General features: G+C 38.3%; 1 protein-coding gene across 5 annotated transcripts; it reads right to left on the reverse strand.

The window, feature by feature from the left end:
• Positions 1 to 661: 661 nt before the first annotated feature.
• Positions 662 to 22,029, reverse strand: LOC102710346 (myosin-17-like). 5 transcript variants are annotated; one of them, XM_040519977.1, is made up of 53 exons: positions 21,675 to 22,029; positions 20,297 to 20,425; positions 19,594 to 19,737; positions 19,359 to 19,504; positions 19,095 to 19,251; positions 18,884 to 18,942; positions 18,030 to 18,189; positions 17,782 to 17,931; positions 17,547 to 17,683; positions 17,292 to 17,438; positions 17,105 to 17,206; positions 16,951 to 17,008; positions 16,767 to 16,868; positions 15,710 to 15,747; positions 15,248 to 15,374; positions 14,999 to 15,166; positions 14,329 to 14,460; positions 14,135 to 14,244; positions 13,970 to 14,030; positions 13,176 to 13,353; positions 12,678 to 12,883; positions 12,421 to 12,540; positions 12,233 to 12,331; positions 11,912 to 12,100; positions 11,554 to 11,693; positions 9,287 to 9,454; positions 9,009 to 9,176; positions 8,683 to 8,850; positions 8,345 to 8,512; positions 7,402 to 7,569; positions 7,146 to 7,313; positions 6,613 to 6,780; positions 6,333 to 6,500; positions 6,008 to 6,175; positions 5,720 to 5,887; positions 5,448 to 5,615; positions 4,909 to 5,076; positions 4,664 to 4,831; positions 4,326 to 4,493; positions 3,982 to 4,191; positions 3,748 to 3,868; positions 3,571 to 3,663; positions 3,388 to 3,468; positions 3,109 to 3,300; positions 2,473 to 2,817; positions 2,265 to 2,396; positions 2,111 to 2,181; positions 1,940 to 2,039; positions 1,815 to 1,871; positions 1,653 to 1,709; positions 1,491 to 1,571; positions 1,288 to 1,370; positions 662 to 1,189 (listed from the first exon to the last, which is right to left on the reverse strand). In XM_040519977.1, the coding sequence occupies exons 1-53, from the start codon at positions 21,675 to 21,677 to the stop codon at positions 1,066 to 1,068; spliced, it is 7,161 nt and encodes a 2,386-aa protein (XP_040375911.1). In that variant the 5' UTR covers positions 21,678 to 22,029; the 3' UTR covers positions 662 to 1,065. The 5 variants fall into 5 exon arrangements, with proteins under 5 accessions (XP_040375911.1, XP_040375912.1, XP_040375910.1 ...); XM_040519978.1 differs by lacking the exon at positions 21,675 to 22,029 and having other exon boundaries at positions 3,109 to 3,294; positions 20,297 to 20,431; XM_040519976.1 differs by lacking the exon at positions 21,675 to 22,029 and having other exon boundaries at positions 20,297 to 20,431.
• Positions 22,030 to 22,303: the final 274 nt, after the last annotated feature.

Consider the following 22,303-nt stretch of genomic DNA (forward strand, 5'->3'; position numbering starts at 1 on the left):
ACTACGTTTTCCGAGTCAGGTAAGTAAATGTATCCCCCTCTACCGAACGCAACCTATATATATATTCTTTAGACATATAAACTTAGGTGTATAAACTTTAGGCAAATAAACTTTAGATATGTAAAGTTTATACATACAAACTTACAAAAATATTATTGATATAAACTTAATATAAAAAATCTTAATACATTTAAATTTATACATGCAAACTTTATACCCATAAAGTAAAAAAAAACCATATACGCTTTAAATGGACCGGACCATGTAACATATATACGAGAAACAGGCCGCTTTCCACCATGGGCCGAACCGTGCAGTGGTGATAGTGTTCACGCGCACTCTCTCCGCGCGAGCGCCCGTGAAATAGCCTTTTCGTTCGGTGGCAGGGGAGGGAACGAAAACCGAGAAGTTCGACTCCTCGTCGTAGAACGAGGGCGGTATATGCTCGGTATACCTGTTGGCCCATTACTATTCTACAAGCCCACAATCGTCAACAATCGCTGACAACGCCCTACTCTCTTGTTTCGTCATCCTACCGTTATAATCATAGTAATGATTTAGGACGCTTCCCATGTCTAAAAATTGCGGTGCTAAAAAACGATGAAACTCATTCTTTTCCCATGCTGGAAATTTAATGATCTCCTGCCAATGTAGATTGAAGAATGAACGATGTATATCTAAAAAACCAACCAGCCAACCACAACCATTATTCTATACTGGCAGAGATGCGATTCATTTTCTTTAATGATTTACAACACATGTACAGCTTCGCTAATTACAACAAAGCCTCGTAGTGCTATGCTTACACAAGGGCATTTTGCCTCTTGGCCTCTTAGTATACAAGCCCAAAATTTTTGAAAAGAAAAACACCGAGGAAAAATTGAACACGAATATACAATCAACGAACAAATCAATAAAAACCAGAAAACTATAACCTCTCCTAGCAATCTACTCTCCAATGGCCTGCTATCTGGTATAAAATGAATTATGCGAACTGTACACCCTACCCTACGGATAGGAACAACTGATTTATCCACAACTTGCAAGATTCCATGGTGAAAAAAGTTAACTATTCCCCCTTTGCAATAAAAACGCAAAGCTTGGGTTTTCATGAACATAAGGTAGCAAATCATCAGCTACCTCAATGATTGGCATTGTCTTTGTGATGTCATCAAGTGAAAAAGGTATGCTGCATTAAGGAATTAAGCAAGTAAAACTATGAGTCATCAGAATCGTGGTCCTAAACTGAAAAGCTATTAATATATTCAAATGTAACAAACAGCTAACCATGAATCATCATCTAGAAGTATGGAAAAGGTTGTGACTGTATTTGATTCCTCACGTACTGCACTTTTCAAGCTTGATGTGAACTGTCGATAGAACAAAAATCACTAATCAGTAAATGATTTATTTGTGAATGAAAACAAGCAAAATTAGGGGCAAGACCACAGGATCATATAGTGCATAATTAATGAAGTTCATCGTCTAACCTCTGCTGAGATAGTGTTTGAACCATTGATGTCATCCCAGTACATACCAACTATGCGCTCTAGCTGTTGTATGCTGAGGGCCTGAAGAGATCCTAAAAACATTAGGACAACTTATAGAGCAAGGATTGCATGTGGAGGAATCTTAGTCAATAGAATACTTACAGGGCACACATCAGTACGTATCTCCTTCAGCGTCCTCATTGGTTTGAGGGAAATCACCTGATGAAAGAGGAGTTCATGTCATGCGTTTGTGATTAAAACGGTATTGAGCATCAAGTTTTAATTGTAAAAGGAAAAGAAACATTCATTCCAAAGAATACGCACCAAGAAATCAACAGCCTGTCTAATATGCTTCAGTGAATCCCAGGCTGAACCTGCAAACTGTATCAGACGAAACACATAAGGCAATAGCTTCGGAAAATCGATATAAAAACTGGGAAGTGAATAACCTCTCGAGTAGCATTGTCCGACCAATGTTTTAGTTCAGTTAGTCCAACTTTCACATATTCCCCATTGCTAAATGAACAACACTCACGCCGCAAAAGGAGTCTATCACAGCAGGAACAGGGATTAGAAACTTGCACATATGTCAAGACCAAACATTAGGACAACATGTTTACCTATTAAAAAGTTGAACATCAATCAGTGAAAATATCTGAACAAATAGTTTTTGCACCAAAATTGATGGAACCTGCAAATTCAACCAAACAAGTCAAAGTGCATTCAGAGCCTTCTGCCAATCGATGCTATTTGTTCATAAAAATGGTCACCTACATGGTTTGCCCTCAGGACATCCAAATAGTTGGTGAGGACTTTTACAATGCCCAACCAATGTCCAAGCTGGTTCTGTTGCCCCAAGCCATTTGTATGGCCTTTTGCTAGACTCGAGTGAGAAGTTCGTGGATCCTGAGGAAATCAAATTTAGTCTTCTTTCAATTGGCTTCACTCTTTTTTACCAAAAAAAGGAGCATGTGGCAGTTACCTGGATACACAATTCAAGCAATGGATTTAGCTCCTTCTTCACACTATCACTTATCATTCCATAAACCTTCTCAATTAGATCCACAAGCTGTTGCTTGAAGAGCAAGGCTGGATATTTTGCCTCAACTTGGGGTAAACCAGCAGCTCCAGAAACCTGTTGGCCACTGAGATAAGCAAGCCCTGCATTTGAAGTTTGACTTCCCTGAAAGATCCTCTCAGATGAAAATCTTCGCCTTTGTGGGGTTGAGATTGCTGTCCTAGTAGTTTTGAATGATCGCTGGAGGAGAACTGTTAACGTAGACAAGTTGGATAACCAATAGGCCAATGCTCTTATATCATTTTGGGCCTTCAAGGGAGGACAAACCAACATCAGGGCATGTTGTCATACGCTAGAGCGATTGGAATTTGTTGTTTTTTAAAGAAGATATACTGCATAAGTTATTGTGATGTGATTAATTTTCCTTGTTTTTTTCATGTTTTGCCAAATTTTAATGTTTCCACAGTAACTGTTAATACTAATCTTACCTCTTTATAGTTTATGTACATGTTAGATGTGGTAAACTAGGAAATTTGATAAATAAAGATTCTCTATAGTTCTGACGAAAATCAGTACTAAATGAGAAAGCTAAAGATGAACCTCTGTTGCTGAATTTATAGCCTGTAGGATGCTGTCAAAGACACCAGTCTTCATTGCTTCAAATGATCTCCAATGAGAAAGACATTGATATATAAGAAGAGCAGCAATAGGCTTGCTCCCAGAAAATCCAAGATATTGTGATATACAAGTGAGTAATGACTGCTGATCGTCCTGAGGCTGCTGACTCTGAGACTAGGAAGAAAAAGAAAACGTCAGTACAAAAATAAGTTCAAGACTCAAAACTCCAATTCATATGAAGCATAAATACTAGCAAAATACCTGGTATTTCTGATTAAGTACTTTCTGTAGTTTCTCTCCTTGTTCAACATATTTTTCATTATTCAAGTCAGGCGCTTTGCCCTATAATGCATTACCAAATACCAAGTGAAAAGTCACAGGTTTAATTATTTTTTAAGACATTATTCAGAAACAATATGCAGCAATATAATTGATATAACTCACCATTGTGGGTATTGTTTCTGATGTGCCAATCGAGGGCTTCATTTCAGATTGTCTTGTGTCACCATTCAAAATATGTCCATTCTCTGGGCTTCTCTGTAAATACATAAAACAGTCAGTTTTGAGCTGCAAACCTTCCTGCAAAGCATATGTAAAATAGGTTCACCAAAGATACATTACATGAATTCTAGTGATCTTTGATCGTGAAGCTGAAGACTTGGCTGTAGATGGTGGAGTTGCAGTTGCTTGTTGACGGAGAACTTGGTTCTCAGCTTCTAAGTTAGCTGATTTTCCTTCCAGCCTGTTTACGGAAGGATGGAAAAGAGTCATTTGAATGAAGTTGACAATGCTAGCGAACAGAGCCTGGTCACATCACGATAAATAGATCAAAAGAAATACAAAATTCATATGCACCTTTGTAAGGTCTCCTGAAGTTGATTAATAGTTTTGCCAGACTCTTCAATTTTCCTAATCAAGTCGTCATTCCTTTTGAGGAGGTCTTCATTCCTCTTCAGTAGGTCTTCATTTCTTTCACGAGCTTCAGTAAGAGCTCTCTTGGTAGCATCGCTTTCTTGTTTTTCCATGACAAAGGAAGATAACCTTGAAATGGCATCTACTTGAAGCCTGGTTTCAGAGAAGAAGGTAATATAGTTTTGGAAATGACTAATGATTTATTAAATAGCAGATAAAATAAATAGTTATGTCTCTTAGCAGAACCACAAGCAGTTGAGAAAAATATACAAGATACAGATACTAACTTTTGTGCTGTGTCTTGGAGTAAGTGGATCCTGTACTCATTATCACTAATTTTCCTGAGCAATTCTTCATTTCTCTCTTGAGCTTCAGCAAGAGATTTCCTGATCGTGTCATTTTCTTCCATTGCAACTTCCAAAGAAACATCTTTTGCTGCTATATCTTCTTCAAGCCTGTTTTGTTGGCAAGCATGCCATTACAATATCATTTAGAGTGCCAGAAACAATTGATAATATTAAATACCAAAATCAAACATCATAAGTTGGCAGTGCATGAAAGAAAATATGAATTTGCATTGTCTAGAGTAATAAAGTATCCAAAAAGCATTAGTGGAGGTACAAACTTGATTATGGTGTTCTGAAGATGTTCAATTTTTTTGTTAGTGTCTTCAATTCTCACTAGTAACTCTTCATTTTTCTCTGCAGCTTCAAAAAGCTCTTTCTTAATTGCATCCTTCTCTTCTCTCTCTGATAGCAACAAAGCATCCTTTGTTGTTGAATTTTCTCCGATCCTGAATCATGATGAAAATATAAATACGAAACATTAGAATCTCACAAACGAAACATTAAGCAGTACCATGTCAAGTACCTTTCTATGGTATCTTGAAGAAGATCAATTTTCCTGTCAACATCCACAAATTTCTTTAGTAATTGTTCATTTCTTTCTTGACTTTCGACCTGTGCCTTCGCTGTTGCATCATTTTGCTCCCTTTCTCTCAACAACAAACTTTCTTTTGTGGCTGTATTTTCTTCAAGCCTGTGTTGGTAGAAGAAATATTTGAGGAATGGCATATGTTTAATGATAATACTACATCCATCCCATATTACAGTTGTCCTTTTGAAGAAATTAAGGAATGGGGTGAAACTAATGAGAGATTGTTGTTACTGATTGAGATTAGAAAGTAGGTGGAGAAATCAAATGAGAGATGGTTGTGATTGTCTGGGATGAGAAGATAGGTGAAGTAGCCATATTATGGATCAAAATTTGAATGCTAGAAATAGCTATAATATGGGATGTAGGTAGTAGCTATCAGAGATAGGTAATATAGAAACTGCAAAATTGAACGAGTAGGATCTCAGCGTAAGTATATATGTTGAAATAAGAACACGAAGATAAATATAATGGACCTCTGTATAGTAAACTGAAGCTCAAGTATATGTTTATCATCATCATGACTTTTTTTGAGGAATTCCTCGTTCCTTTCCAAAGCTTCAGTGAGAGCCATCTTTGTTGCCTCATGTGCTTGCTTTTCTGTTGATAGTAAAGCCTCCTTGGCAATGCAATCTTCTTCAAGCCTGTGAATGTGAATAAGAACATCAATGTAACACAAGTTTTGGCATTGAAAAACAAATCAAATTTGGCATGTGTGATCCCAACTAACACAAGCACTCTGCCTGACCTTTTTATGGTATTCTGAAGGTCATCAGATTTTCTATCTGAGTCTTCAAGTTTCCTTATTAATTCATCAATTTTCAAATGCGCTTCAGCAAGCAATTTTAAGGCTGAAGCATTCTGTTCTCTTTCAGTTAGCAATAAAGACTCCTTTGCTCCCACATTTTCTTCAAGTCTATCCGCACAAGAAACGGGAGTAAGGCATAGCATTATGCCATTGAAGATAAAATACAAGGTTAGTGCTCTAAAGTCAGTAAGAGAAGCATGGCTTGATCCTATGAGAGAGATAACAGACCTCCTTATTGTGTCCTCACGTCCTGCTATACTTGCAACGTTGTCTTGCACTTCATCTAGTAATTCCTCAATCTCTTTCTGAGCATCAGCTAATTCTTTCTTGGTCTCATTGTTTTCACGTCTTTCTATGGCCAATAAGGAATCTATGTACGCTATTCTTTCTTCAAGTCTATGGTCAAAGAAAGATATTACACTTAGAACACACATACAAGGTGAGAGACAGTCAAGCAGGATAAGGAGATCCTAGAACTTCTAGCAATAGAATTGACCAATCACTAATAATTAGTTTTTAGTCTTGCAAATACTTGAAAGCGAAGAGACTAAACCTTTTTACTGAATCCTCAAGCAGTATAGTTTTCTTATTTGAATCCTCTACTCCGTTCATTAATTCCTGGTTTCTCTCATGAGCTTCAAGTAGCTCTTTTACGGTGTCATCATGGCTTTGCTTTGTCATAACCAGCAAAGACTCTCTTGCTGTTGCATCTTTTTCAAATCTTGATGGAATTAAGAAAATCAGTGTTAGTACAGAAAGGGGAACTCCGGTAATCTTGAACTTGCTGCTAGTTATGATAAGCTACCAATAAGTTAGAATAACAAGAAACAGACCTTTCCACGTTTTCTCGAAGCTGTTCTATGTTTTTCTCGGCCTGTTCAACTTTCCTATGTAATTGCTGATTTATTTCTTGAGCTTCAAAAAATGCTTTCTTGGTTTGATCATGCTCTTGCCTTTCTGCTAAGTAAAGAGCATCTGTTGTAGTTGCCCCCTCTTCTAACCTATGTTCAGGATTAAACTATAACAGCCGAAAATCGATGGAGGAGAAACTATATAGTCAAGCTGGATGCTACACTACTCAAGGTTTCCAGGTTACACCCATTCAGAATACGAACCTACTTAGCATCTCCTGTGTTACATCTCGAGCTAAAATTAACCACTCATGATCTACTTTAAGCAATTGCATAACTTAAATAAAATATCATAATGCTTACTTCCATTGACCCACTTTAGTACTTCAGGAACATTGCATTCTTTTTGACAAAATCTATGCATCAAGATGTTCTGAAGATGCAGGAAAATGAAAGTAACTTCCTGGTAGTAAAGTTTAGACAAAAAACAATTCCTTCATGACAAAAAAACAAACCTTTCTATAGATTTTTGAAGTAGATTGATTTTTTTATTAGCAGAAGAAATTTCCTCCAGTAATCCTTCGATCTTTGCTTGCGCTTCTGCTAGTGCTTCGCATGTTGTCTCTTTTTCCTGACGCTCTGTTAGCAGATCTGCCTCTCTTGCAGATGCACTTTGTTCAAGTCTACGCCCATGGATACAAAAAGTAAAAGAAAAAACTTAAGCCACACAAATAGGTTTCATCAATGGTTTCTGTTTTGGAGTAAACGGACCTTTGTATGTTATCTTGAAGCTGATACACAGTGTTTTTAGCACACTCAACCTCTTTAACAAATTCCTCAATTTGATCCAGAGCTTCAGTTAGTGTTTTTTTGGTTACTTCGTTTTCTTGCCTTTCAGCTACCAATAAAGCCTCACTTGTGGTAGCATCTTCGACAAGTCTACGAAGTATTATAAAAAAGCATCACAACTACCTAAAAACAGCATCAATGATATCTAAACCAAACACTTAAATCTTCCACACTGAAGGTATAGCAAATTTAGATTCAACAAGCATGTCTGACAAGCTAATAATAAAACTGCCAATGAAACAAATCTGCACAGTTTATCCTGAAGCAGATTAATTATCTTATTAGAAGATATGGTCCTGATTGAGTTACTAGCTTTTCTGGATCTCTTACACCTAAACAATAATCCAATCTTGTCTATTTCTATCTTTTTTTATCTATGTGCCAGAAATCCCTTAGGCATGACTAAGTGTTGAGAAAGTAAAAGCTGAACTCCTTCTTAAAGCACCAGTAGCCTTGCCAAATACAACAGCTAGGAACTACGGTCATCACATTAAGTAGTTCATATCACCCTCTAATCGAGAAAATATAATGAGGTCTTTTAAATATGTCAACAACTTCCCTAGTTATTTATATATCCTTCGCCTATGTGTCCTTATTTTTACAGCAGAATTCAGTTGCTGATTTACATATTGCATGATTTCTTGTAACTTTTCTGCAAATGTTGTTGATCTTGGAGCAAAAGCATCTCATGTAGCCAATCAGAGAGGTCCACTGCTCACTGATAGAAGGATACTCACCTATGCTAGATGTATGCTAACTATATGTATGTAATTTGAAAGAAGAATGAGAAGAATATTGACAGATACCACTATTTATGGTGCAAGATAATACAAAATCAAGTAATAATCCAAGATAAGAAAGGAACCTCTGAAAAGAATCTTGAAGCTGGTTGTTTCTCCTATCAGCATCTTCAAGGTTTCTTTGTAGCTCCCCGATTTCTACCCGAGTATCCGCTAGTTGTTTCATGATTGCATCATTGTGCTGTCTCTCAGATTTCAATGTATTCTCTACCGCTGTCACATTTTCCTCAAGTCTGAATCAATGGGAACAAGTCAATGTATACTGATAGAGGTGCTCTCCAACACCAAGATATTAGTAAAGCACAAAATTAGTAACCAGAATTTGGGTGACTAGAAAATAATAAATCAGAAATGAACTGTCCTAGAGTATTAAAAAAGGCAATGTGAACATCAAACAGCAGACCTTTGGGTGGTGTCGTGGTAGTGAGCAATGCTTTTCTCAGCATCTTCAATTTTCTTGAGTAGTTCCTCATTTTTATCCTGTGCTTCACCAAGTAATTTCTTAGTTGCTTCAGTTTCTAGCCTTTCCGTAGTCAATAAAGCATCCTTCTCTGTTAAACTTTCTTCAAGCCTATGTTCACAAAATGAAGAAATAACTTTTATCGAGATGTAGAACATATTTTGTTAAGTATATAGGGTTGCAAAAGAAAAGGGCTTCATGATTGATAGAAAAGAAAGTCTCCACACATGTCGAGCAATGGTTAGATAGCTTGTAAAGAACCTAAAAACCTTTGCACAGTAGTCTCAAGTTGAGTAGATTTTTCATCAGTATCCCCGACTTCTCTCAGGAGTTCATCAATTTTAGCTCTTGCTTCAGCTAGTTGTGCCACAGTTTCCTCATGTTGTTGCTTTTCAATAGTCATTGAAGATTGCAAATTTTGCATGCCCTCCTCAAATCTGTATTAGAAATAGGTTGCAAGCTATCAGACATCATAATAGAGGAAGGTGAAAAGAGATTTATGATCAAATAATAGAATATGAGCTCACAAGAACTTTCTGGGACTAACCTTTGAGCTGTTTCCTGCAGCAGCTCGATTTGTTTCTCAGCATCTTCAAGCTTGCTTGCAAGCTCTTTGCTTCTTGCTTGGGATTCAGCTATTACAGCACTAGCTTCTTCCTTTTCCTGTTTTTCCGCTAGCAAAAGGGCCTCCCTTTCTTGTATAGTCTCCTCTAATCTGTGTTGGAAAAAAGAACAAAGTTTATTTGAATGCAATTAGAGTCGAAAAGGTCCCTGTCAATTACAGAAAATTGTCAGTGGCACAGATGAATCTAAGGGAACAATGGGAGCAAAGGCACCCCATGAATTTCTGAATTAACATTAATTACACTCAGATCATCTAAAGAGGCATCTGATTGTTCAATATAGTTATAAAAAAATATGCCAGCAAATATACTTTCTAGATCTGGCACAAGTCAAACAAAATGCCCAGAAATTAGTGTCAGAAGTGGTAAACTACCAAATTAGCAGATTGTGGGTTTCACACAACATGGGCATGTATTGAATTTACTATCACAACCAGGGTTTCTTATGGAAAGGAAGTGATAATGCAAATGGAGGAAGCTGCTTGGTTTCTTGGGATCAAGTGTGTTGGCCCCTGTCTTTGGGAGGACTTGGTATTCTTAATCTTGAAAAGATGGGGTGGGCTCTGCGCATGAGGTGGCTTTGGCTTCAAAAAATGGACTCTTCTAGGCCTTGAGCAGGTTTATCCTTTAAGGTGCCTAAAAACGTCCACTCCTTTTTTAAAGTGGCTGTCAAAACAATAGTTGGAAATAGAGAAAATACCAAGTTTTGGAGTGATCGATGGCTGCAAGGGAAGACAGTTGCTGAATTAGCTCCCAATCTCATTGTTTTAATCCCTAAAAGGGCAAGAGAACAACGTACGGTGGCACAAGCTTTGACAGATAGGAGGGGGGCTTTCGGTTCAGGTCCTTACTGAATACCTGGCCATTTGGGAGCGAGCTAGTAGAAGAGGTGGTGCTGGCTCATAATGTCCAAGATCAGCATGTGTGGAAATTCGTCACAGATGGTAGTTACACTTGTAAATCTACCTATGAAGCCTATTTCCTGGGTTCGATCAGTTTTGCTCCTTGGAAACGCATTTGCAGTGTTGGGCTCCCCACTGCTGTAAGTTCTTCATTTGGTTGGCTATTAATAATAGGTGTTGGACAGCCAATTGTCTGGCTAAGAGGGGGCTGCAACACTCAGTTAGCTGTCCCCTTTGTGACCAAAGTGATGAATCCTTCCAACACATTTTGATCTCATGTGTCTTTTCTCGCCAAGTCTGGACTGCAATTTTCCTAAGGCTGGGTTTAGCCGAGGTTGCGCCTCAGCCCCCTACCGATCGCTTCCTAAGGTGGTGGAGCCAAGTGACCAAGAATCGGCCGAAGGAGAAGCGAAAGGGGATTAACTCTTTGGTGACTCTAGTGGCTTGGGAAATTTGGAAGCACCACAATGACTGTGTCTTCAATGTTGCGAGCCCTAGAGTTACGACGGTCTTACAAGTGGTAGAAAATGAAGGTTATCTTTGGTGTGTTGCAGGAGCTACTGCTCTTCAAACGCTCCTCAGTAGGACGGCAAGTCTAGGCAGCTAAGTTAACTTGTTTGTGTGTTTTTTGTGTTGTACTATTTCTTTTCCCCTTAATGAAATGAAATGCAGCTTTCCTGCATTTTCGAGAAAAAAAAAGTACTCTCTCCATTTCAAAATATATGATGTATTTTGTTTTGTTAGGACAAGGGTTTGATCAAAGATAACTTTATTAATATATCATTACATGACACAAAAGTATAATCATAAGTATTTTCGAATTTGAATATAATAACACCAATTTTTTCATAAAAATTATATCCTATACAATAAACTTTGGTCAACTCCTTGTCATGTTGAAACAAAATATACCCTATATTTTGAAATGGAGGGAATACTTTTCTAGGGAGGCAAGAAGAGATGGAGGGAGGAGGTGCAGTGAGATCCAGTGGATCAAATGAGATAAGTGCTGAGAATTTGAGTGACATTTAGGTGTTTCAAGAACTACAAGAAACATAAACGTGCACCATCTTATGTATGAACATGAATGTTTATGTTTCTTATGTGAAGGCATTAGAATGTAGATTGTAGAGTTATGAATGCTGATCTTTTCATTTTGGGAGGATGTGTGTTCTAGTCAACTATTTTCTGGTATACCTTCCACAATCAACAAGAATAATACTTTTGGTCAAAAAAGAAACAGGAACATTACTGAACACTCAGGCAATTAAGAAAAGAATAAGGCAAACCTCTGAACAGTATCGCTAAGCTGTTTGATGTTTCCATCTGCATCCTCAACTTTTTTGTTCAATTCTTCATTTCTTTCTTGAGCATTAGCATGTGCTTTCTTAGTTAAATCATTTTCCTCCTTCTCTGCTACTAGAAGTGCCTGTGATAATAGAGCACACACCAGTTACCAAAATATTTCATACCATGACTAAATGCGCTAAGCTAAAACACACAATGAACATCATGATTGGTTCTAGAAAAATTCCAAGTGTACGCTGCAGACGACGTTTAACTTGAGCATACATACAACAGTAAATTGCTAACTGCTAATCACTTTATCAAGTGTTAATAGCAACCCTTCCTAGGGGTTCAACGTACTTTGAGTCCATCAATTTCAGAAGTTAATGAACTGATCCTTTCTCTTTCTTTCTCAAGAGCTTCCTCAACAGCCTTTTTAGCTGATTCTTTTTCCTGCATTGCTGCGACTTCTTCCATTCGCTGCTCCATTTCATGAAGAGCAGCCTGCAATTTAGAAACTTCTGCTGCTTTGGACTTCTCCATATCTGTCTGCAAATCAAATACACATGCATGACCAATAGTTTCTATGTCAATATGGATACAACTTGCAGAGCCAACATAAGTCAGTGCAGTTGCACCATATCTGCAGTAATTTCATTGTATTCAAGACCAGGTATTGACCCTTAATTTCTTTTCCAGGCCCAACCGGTTTGTTAGCTCCTCCACGCGTTCCTCCAATTTCTCTTTTGCCACCTTAAGAGCTTGTGTATCTCTTGCAGCCTAGAGTATTTGCGCACAAGAAATGATGCTTTACAAAAAGAAAAAAAAACAATAATCCATCAGTTACAAATCAAAATGTGCTCATTTACCATTCTGAGCTGTCTCAGCTCCCGTCTGGCAACCTTTCTTCTCCAAGCACATTGATAAGTCAATGCTGCTCTCTTCAGTTTTAGATAGTTTGAGTTATCTCTGTGACGACGCCACTGGGTCTGCAGGCAAATGATGGTCCAAACATAAGCAAATGAAGATGAATGGCACATACTACCAGGAACTTGGTGGCCATATACAGTTGAATAAGGAAAGTAACAATGAAAATATGAAATGCACACAACAATAGCTAGCTTACTTGGATATGGGTAGTGGCTTTGTTTTGCTTTCTGAACATGAATTCCTTGAGAGCTGCCATGGTCCTTAACCCTGTCTGCAATGTAGTGGCTGACATGCGCAGTTGAGAATAAGTTCTCCATGCAAAATAACAGCGGATATTTTTCTGAATTTTTATTGCTGCTGCTTGTCGTCTCAGGCATTCATGCAGTTTACAAGCCAGTCTTGCTGCAATCAGAAGATGAGTTCTCAATACATGTATACAGATCCATTGATATACCCCATATGGTTTTTATGTTTGATGTTGATTTTTGGACCTACGTTTGACCATCGTCTTATTAAAAAAATGTAATTATTATTTATTTTATTGTGATTTTTTATATCATTAAGCATATTGCCTTTAAAAATCGAACAAGACAAATGGCCAAATGTATGTGCAAAAATCAACGGCATCAATCATAAAAAACGAGAGGGAGTAATGCACAAATACATTGCAGATGTCATCTAAAAACTACTTTACCTCTAACAAAGGATTGCAAGCAAACAGATGAATCACGCAGTATCAGGAACTGCTCACGAGCAACATAAGTACGAAACTGACTCTGAACACCTCTTGCTGCATTATTCCGCACCTCTGTTCTTCTAGCATCTAATTCAGCCATTTGACCAGCTCTCAGGAATACTTTGGTTCTTCCGATCTGTTGGTTGCAATTAATTTTAGAACATTACAGGACTGACTAAGAAAACTTCAAAAGCATTAGATTTTCCTAGATACTAAACACAATCAACCAAAAGGACAACATCCATTGTGAATCATCTTCTTGCAATGAGTTAAGCCAGAACCTTCTGATATGTTAGCAATAATATAATCCTAGTATTAGGTCATATCAGGAAAGAAAAATATAACTCATAGAGAACTGCTAAATGGCAGTGGACCAATGAAAAGGTCCAAAATCATTCCTAGACTCTTCAACAAATCCATAGCTGCTACCAACCACATCAAACCCCATCAGAAGTAAACCCCATACTTCAGTAGTTCAACCCACCCTGGGTAGCTCTAGCCCTTTCTGGTGAACTCAGTATTTTATTCTTTTCGTATGTTGTTTATAATTTGTCATCCACATACAACAACCCAGTTTGTTGGAATACAAACTAAAAAGCTTTCAGTTTCTTGGTTGGAACACAATCTAACCTATGCATACATCCTGTTTTGTGAAGACACGGAGGGGAAACTTGACGGTACATGTCATATGGGCTCATGCCTATGGCAACCATACAATAAATGCATGTGATGGTTGGTGAAACATATTTCACCTGGTAACCCTGCAGCCCCATTTTATCCAAAACCTTTTGGCAGGTGGCCTTTTCATCGTTTCTACAAGAAAGCATGTGCCCCATTTATTAATACATGCCAGAAATGACAGGTTAAAAACTATTAGATAAAATGAAGCTAATAAATTGTTGAGGAATGGTACTCACTTCTCTTTCACAATTTCAGGAGCAAGAATGCGAAAGCGATGAAGAAAATCATGAAATAATTTCCTCGTGGGATATCCAGCACAGCTGATTCTAATTGCTTCAAGAACACCCTTAAAGGATGAAAAACAATTATCAAGAGGCATCATGAAACTGTACTCCCGAATTACAGAAAAAGTAATACAATATCTACTTACCGAACATCGAAGTTGCTGTAGAACATTTGTGTTTTCAAAAATAGCAGGCTTAAGAACACTATTTGGTTTTACACATCTAATGTAATGAGGTTCTGTAGAGCTCAACGTCTCCATGAGCTCATGAAGTTGCACCTGGAAAATAAACTCAATCAAATGAGAGATGTTTCTACATTAACGCCTTGATACAGCTAAGGAGAATTATATGCCGCAATAGTTCCCACTCTTTACTCAAAACTACAATTGTTATTCTACTTATGTGTCTATAAGATCCCTAAAGTTGTATTTGGAATCAGCTTAGGTCCTTTCTGCTAAATCCTACCATGAATTTTCTGGAATAGAAGACTATAGCAGAAAAATATATTGATTATGTGGTATGTCAACACATCAGTTTACTATCATGTCGCAGTGAGGTTCTCCCATGCTGTTTTACCTAAAAAATTTAGCAACATGACAGGGATAATGTAACTGAATGTGTATCACTAGTTTGGTAATGTGATATAAGTTTAATAACATGGTATGGAAACAAAATAACTTCAGATTACAAGCTCTTTAAGGGTCCACTAAAAATATTTAAGTTTCTACCGTTAATAGGAAACACATTTAACAATTCATAACCCGCATAGTATAAAATAGTGACATAATAAACAAGTCTAATGCAGCTTGGAGTTACCTTAAATCGAGTGGCTATTGAGGACTTCGATGATTTTGTGTTCTCTTCTGATGCTGGAGGGAATAGCGTGGATACAAAGGAGCAACTGGATGCATTCAATAATTCCTGATGTTCTGCTACCACATAATCTTTGTTTTTGTCCAGAAAATGATCAGATTGATATATCACCTGGAAATATATTTACAAAGTGGATGTTCTCAGGCAAATTTATGAATAAAGATAAGAGCAATATACTGTGAAAATGCTTACATCTCCCGCATAATGTTGGATTGTAAATGCAGTACGAGAAAGTTTTGGCTTGGTAAATCTTTTGTGATTCTTGAACTTTTCATACAGCTTCTGAGAAAATGTCTCATGTGTTGACTTTGGGAACATGCTGGTTGATATAGAACAAAAGAAAAGGAAAAAATATAGATCAGAAACATTAGAAATGTCATGCGGTACAAAAAAAAGGCACACCCCTAAGTAAAACAAGAATGACATGTGTTACTTGGGAATGGACATCAGGTGTCCATCCACTTAACAGATTATGAAGAATAGGAAGGGGCAATCCACAACACGAACATATATTATTCTAACTAAACAATTAACCAAAATTCCCTTCTCTACATCATGCATGCACCAGCGCAATAATACATATATGCACTTTTTTCTTGATATGTTCCGGTAGAAATGGAACATGCAGAGAAAAACAAAAGAATGGGAATTTACCAAGCTTCATCAAGAAGTGCGATAATGCCACCTGGTTTCTGGACACAGAAACATGATAACTAAATATTAGAACATAAAAGATAAAATAGGTGATGGTAATGTGCAACAGGAACACAGACATGGTAATGTAGGGCGTTGTAGCAATTAAGTATGGTAATGTACTACTGGACTTGACATGAGCTCAAGTTCGGATAGAACAATGTTTTCCCTTAGCTTATGTTGGTTTTATTCAATACTGATTGACTCAAAGGAAGATAAGATTACTAGATTAGCATAATACTTGTGTATAATATGGAACTTTGAGGCCTTAAGTCAAATCAATCTTAATATTCATTATGGCATTTTGTCTAAACATATTGTGCTGAAATCAGTTTACATCACTAATTCACTATGGCTGGCCCCGCCCCCTAAAGTTAAAAAAAAATGTACAATTCCAGAATACCGATCGTATTCAAGTTAGCACAGGCCCCCAAGTCACTTCAGGCTCAAAGTCTAACATGAGTAGTCTTTTACTTAAGCAGAATCTTAGCTGAAAAGACTCAAGCAATCCAATGTAGATAGGCTTTTACATTTTTTTTCCTCAGCCAATGGCATTTATTTGGCTCATTGGAAACGGGAGGCAACTGTTAACATATGGCAACAGCACAGTTTCTATATATGTATCAAGGTACACACCTGCCTATATGGACCTGTATATCTGACACAAAGGAAGAAATGAGTAACAGCAGATGAGCAGAACATAGTCTAGCTAAGTTGGGGATTAGCAAGTTACTTAGCCATCTATCTTATATGTTGCAGCAACATTATTGTTAGCTTCATAAGCTGCATATTTTATCTATTGGTTACTTAACTCCATAAAGGAGCTGCCATCTACTAAGAGGGTTGGCAAAGAAACATATAGGTTCTTCCCATTCTCTATTTTACCCTCCCCACAAACTATCGATTCAACCCAGCTATTTTCTAGGCTGGGTTTACTCATTAGATCATAAGAGGGTCCTAATTGCAGCAGCACTTGTGGAAAACAAGATCTGAATAGAATCCTATGGTTAACCAATACCTTCTCAATCAAATCAAGTACGTCTTGGTTATCTACAAACTCTATGTAACTCCAGTTAATCTGCTCCCTTGTATACTCCTCCTGCTCCATTTTGAATACATTCTGCAAAAACAAGCACCAGTCGTTGCTTGGCACAGGAAGAAACAGAAGAACAGTCTACTAAAACGATGAGTTATACAGGTACCTGGTTAAAATGTTGCTGAAGTTTTTCATTTGTGAAATTGATGCACAATTGTTCAAAACTGCAAAGCAGCAGTATACAAGAAAAGGACTTAGCAAATTCATACAATGCCTTCAATAGTATAAATGAACTATTATTACTGGAACTAGCTACTTACCTGTTAGTTTTAAAACTTTCAAAGCCATATATGTCAAGTACCCCAATCAATTTGTCCGAATTTGGGTCTTGCCCTATCGATGCATTAATTCTGTTAACAAGCCTGCAATAATGCAAATGTACATAGTTAGAAAGGATAGGTACAAAGCTGAAGTATGGAATGAGTTGTCCCTAGTCAAGTCTATTACCAGTCAAATAATCGAGAGTATATTTGTTTTGCTAAGCCATCCCTGCTAACCGTAGCAGAACTAGGACCAACTGTAGTAGTAATCACTCCTTCTGGTGTATTTATTTCCCTTTTTATCAAGGCATTCTCCAACTTCTTACAGTCACACCTGTAATGAGCATTCCACAATGTATTGTAGATTGTAGATACTTAAATACTGTAAAAGATGGCACTAAAATTACAAAAAGAAGTGAAGAGCTTAAAACATCAGGCATACATCAAGAGCTCTGCGGCTGTATTAAGATGGAATCTAGATTTGTCATCCTTTATAACAGATGAATCTACCTCTCTCCCCTTCGCGAAATTAATATTTCCGAGATGCAGCACAGCAGCAACAACCCGGAATATAGCTTCCTGTAAAAAAATGTCATTTGAAAAAAATGCATCCCCCGTAGAACAATTCATTGCTGAAAGGAGACCATTCATTGCTGAAAGGAGAAGGATTTTAAAACCTGTTCATGTTCAGTGATGCCAACTGTATCCATAGCATTTCTAGTTATAAGATACTCCTCAGCATCATTGATACCATCAACTCTAATGCAAGACGACTGATTGAGGTAGTGAAATGAAGATGGGTCCCCCAGCTTATACCTTTTTATATCCTGCAACCACAATTATGGCATAAAAAGTAGCACATGTAGCCGTTTTGAAAAGAAGATTCAATGTAGCAGACTGAGACCACAAACAGAAAAAAAAATACCTCTGGTGGTGCAGCACAGAGGAAGTAAAAGCAATGGTAATTCCTCTCTGGACTGTTGATTTGGCAGACTCGAGATCTCTCAAGCAAGTAAGTTCTAATAGCAGCGCCAGATATCTTCCCACTTGTGTCAAATTGGATTTCAACGAACTTACCAAATCGACTTCAGTATGTTAAGAAAAATTAACATTTCTGTGAGTATCACATAACCATAGTATGAACAAGACCGCAGGGATAAACTAATAAAGTTAATAGTTCATTATTTACTGTCTGTGGTGAGATCAAAGTTGTGAATAAAAAATAGAATCAGTTAATTCTGATATACACAATGAGAGCCTGAATAGTTATATGTTTATCCTTGATGCCTGCTGACTCAAATGAGACCAGTGCCAAAACAGGTTTTTCTTTGGTATTCTTCTAGGAAAAAACTGTTGCTTTGAATACTGGCAGGTGGGACCACTTCAAAGATTTTGCAAAAAATTAACATCGACGGCCATCGAACTTTTGTTTTTTTTTTCAAAACAGTTCTAGGTTCTAGCATAAGTATTTACTTGGTACATAATGGCAATACCATATGACCAACTGAGTCCAAGTATTTTATCGAGAGTTTATTTCGAAACAAAAGCGTTCCATATTGTAAGATCTCCCTGAAATAATCTATACAAGATCAAGCAGTAATAATCAGAATATGTTCAGAAAATAGTTATTGTTGCTTTTGCAGCATGTTTATCTGTAGCAATACACAGTTATTCGTGATTAATACTGTAATAAACTCTGTCGCTCTTTCACACTTCTGATTATGATGTATACAACACATATCATAGTACCACTTGGTTTCCATATTATGATAGGCGTACCTTGAATTATTGTTCCGAACAGTTTTCGCATTCCCAAAAGCTTCAAGGACTGGGTTAGACTGAATCCAAAACAGAAGTGAGAAAGCAAACGACAAAAAAGAAAAAAGAAACTGAAATTGATACATTGGAAACACTTTATATATTTGAACTAATGGAACTCCAGTGCTATCAGAAAGATGTATTAAAGAGGTACAGAATCTTTCCAACTTACTTCTAAAACTTGCTGTTCAACCGTCCTTCCTCCGGTTCCAGATCGTCCACCCAAAAATGCAAGATATCGCATGAGCAGTTTCGTTGTTTCAGTCTTACCAGCTCCACTTTCGCCACTGACCAAAATGGAATTGTTCCTCCCTTCATTCATCATTTGCCTGTTTCCTTATTCAGATGAACACAAAATGGTTCCATCAATATAGAAGGAGCACTTCCAAACTGTAGGTTAGCAATAACATGCAATGTTAGTAGTATAGACATTCACCTGTAAGAGACATCAGCTATTGCAAATACATGAGGATCTAGATCCCCAAGATTTGCACCTTTGTATTTTTCCATAGTTCGAACATCAACAAGATTAGGCAATCTTTGGAATGGATTTATGGCAATCAGTATATTGCCGGTGTAGGTCTGGAAATCAAGAGAATATCATTATGGGAAAAACAATGGACTTGTGCTAACAGTATTTCTCTTGACATCAGGATTAAATGATCACTCACATAAATTAGATTTCTTGCATATCTGACAGCCAGATTATCTAAAACACCAGGTTCATGCAAGTATGATAACCTTGTCATGTCATCAACTCCATCCGGTGGTGCTTCTGTGTCTTTAGGATGTATGTCAGATACATTTGCAATAACCTAGAGGGCAAAAACAACAATTACCATTTACGTACAAAAAACAGCATCTATACAAACTGAGCACCATAGGTAATGTCATACTGATAAAAGTCTTATCAAGCACATCAATATACACTCCTCGTTGTATTCATGTTCTTGAATCATTTATACAAAGGTAGAGCTAAAAAGTCACAAATTAAACAATGGTAGCTAATGCATTTTTCTGCTCCGAGAAGCTACAAAATGTGCAATGGGATAGAGTTAGACATCAACCACTTTGGATGATTTTAGAAAGGATATTACAAGTCGTAAATGTAAACAGATTGTCAAATGGTTCAACACTTCATCAGCCTTCTTGATACAACTTATTACCTTGTGGCTGCAAGTTTCCTACAACTATTTTCCTCTAAATAAACACAGCGGTAAATACTTGCTTAGTTCTATGTCAAAAAAAAAAAGATACTTGCTTAGGTAAAAACTAGAGGTGACACATGCAGAAAATTTAAGTTGCGTACTTTGGACCAAAAGCCATGGACACTCAAAACTAGAATGTAATATAAAATTACAACTCAACACATACCGTTTTTCCCTTGGTCGTGCGAACATGGGCATTTTTACCCTCAATCCGGAAGACCTCACCATCAATCCAAGCTGAATCTTTATCTTCCACCCAGACATGAGAGCCTATAACTATGTTTAACATGGAAGCCTGCATTTGTGCCAAGCAAATAAATCAGAGTTCAAACAAACTGAAATGGCATGCAAATTGCAAAATGGATTAACAAGACTATAAGAGTATCATACGTGATCAATTTTACCTAAACTTAGCACTCCAATAGACACCAAACAGCAGTGGGTATCTACAAGACTGATTCCTAAATCGATATGCCTAAAGCAAATCTAAGAACTGAGTCATTAACAATGTTGAGGAAATAGAATGAAATTGTATAACCTTACTCGGATACTACTATAGTGTAATACCAAAACTCATTGAAGTTGGAAAGTATCTATAGAAGAAATTCAAAAGGTCACTGGTTTTGTTTGCTTTGAAGGAAACCAGAGCAGGCATGGTATTCTCTGTAATGGAGATAAAAGGTATACTTGAAATTAAAAAAATGAACTAAAGAAGCTGGAGAATAGTGTGACTTGAAATTTAACATCTGGCTATACGTTGGCATTAGAATAATGTACTGCCAGAAGAGGATTATAGCATTTAGTTCAGTTTTTGCATTGCGTAAATTTTGTCTCAGCTTCACTAGTTTTGCATACATTTAGAATTATCCCATATAGTTCGTAAGAGAATGATATGATTCTAGTTTCCAGTATGGATTCTTTGACATATGATCAACTGATGAATTCACACATAGTAGTTTATACGATCTGTAGTACTTCATCCCATCTGCCTTCATTCAATTAAACTATGCCAGAAGCAAAAAAGTTCCCTCCAAAATTCAGCTAATCTCCCATGGAAGACTGAACTCCAATCCGTATGCCTCGTATCGAGCACACAAGTTCAACTGAGTTGGGTACAAGTGAAATGGCTAAATGTTAAGCTAGAGCGTATCCAGGGCTCCAGGCATACTTATCGCTCGTAATTCCTGCAAAGTATAATAACCAGAAAGGAGCTTCTTGTTGCTACGGTTTAGCTCCTAGGATTTAGTTTATCCATGTTTCCTAAAAGAACACGATGAATTCGTACGCACCGAAAATGGAATATCCAAAATTCCGCAAAAGGCCAACAAATCCATTATAATCCAGTTAACTTTCCCTGTGCCCCAAACACGAGCTCCAAAACCACACGAATTCTCTCCACCCCAAACCCAGCCAAAAACAAAAGCGCGATAGAAGTAGACAACAAACCGCACGCCGACACGCGCAGCACATCGCATCGCTGCGGGAACAGAACAAAATAAAAACAGCAAGCGTCAACAAGTAAGGGGATAGGAGCAGACACCAACCATGTCTCATATGCCGCAATCGCGCCCGCTCTTCTCGAGAGAACTGGCGCACACTGAAGCCCCGGAAAGCGCCCCGCGATCGGACGGGAGGAGACGCGGCTCGGCGGGGCCTGGGGCGCCGACGGGCGATCTCCTCCCCCCGCCGGGGCCCGCTCGCCGATCGCCTCGCGTCGGCGCGATCCGCGCACGGCGGCGGCGGCGGCGGCGGGGTCCGCGGCTCCCCGCGGGTGGTGGAACCGTCGAGGGCGACGCGACGCGACGCGACGGGAGAGGAGAGCACAGGGCACAGCGGCTCGACAGGAGAGAAGAGGAGAGGAGGTGGTGGTGGTGCTGGGAAGCCAACCAGGCTCGACTCCCCCAGAGAGAGAAAAGAAATGGCGAATAATCAATCAATCTCGGTGCGCGACGCGAGGCGGAACTGTTCCGTTCGTCCGCCCCGCCCGCCCGCCCGCCGGGCCACCACCAACGTGCGGTCGGGTCACCACCTCACCACCACCAGCGCGCCGCCCGCGTGGTGCGACATTTCCAAAAGGGCCGGTGGGCGAAAGGCGAGGCTGAGGGTCGAGGAAGGTGGCGGCCGGTGAGGACGGCGAGGGTCTAAAAGCCGAGGGGGGGCGCGCGACGGCGAT

This window comes from Oryza brachyantha, chromosome 1 (assembly GCF_000231095.2).
Source record: "Oryza brachyantha chromosome 1, ObraRS2, whole genome shotgun sequence".
Classification (NCBI taxonomy): domain Eukaryota; kingdom Viridiplantae; phylum Streptophyta; class Magnoliopsida; order Poales; family Poaceae; genus Oryza; species Oryza brachyantha.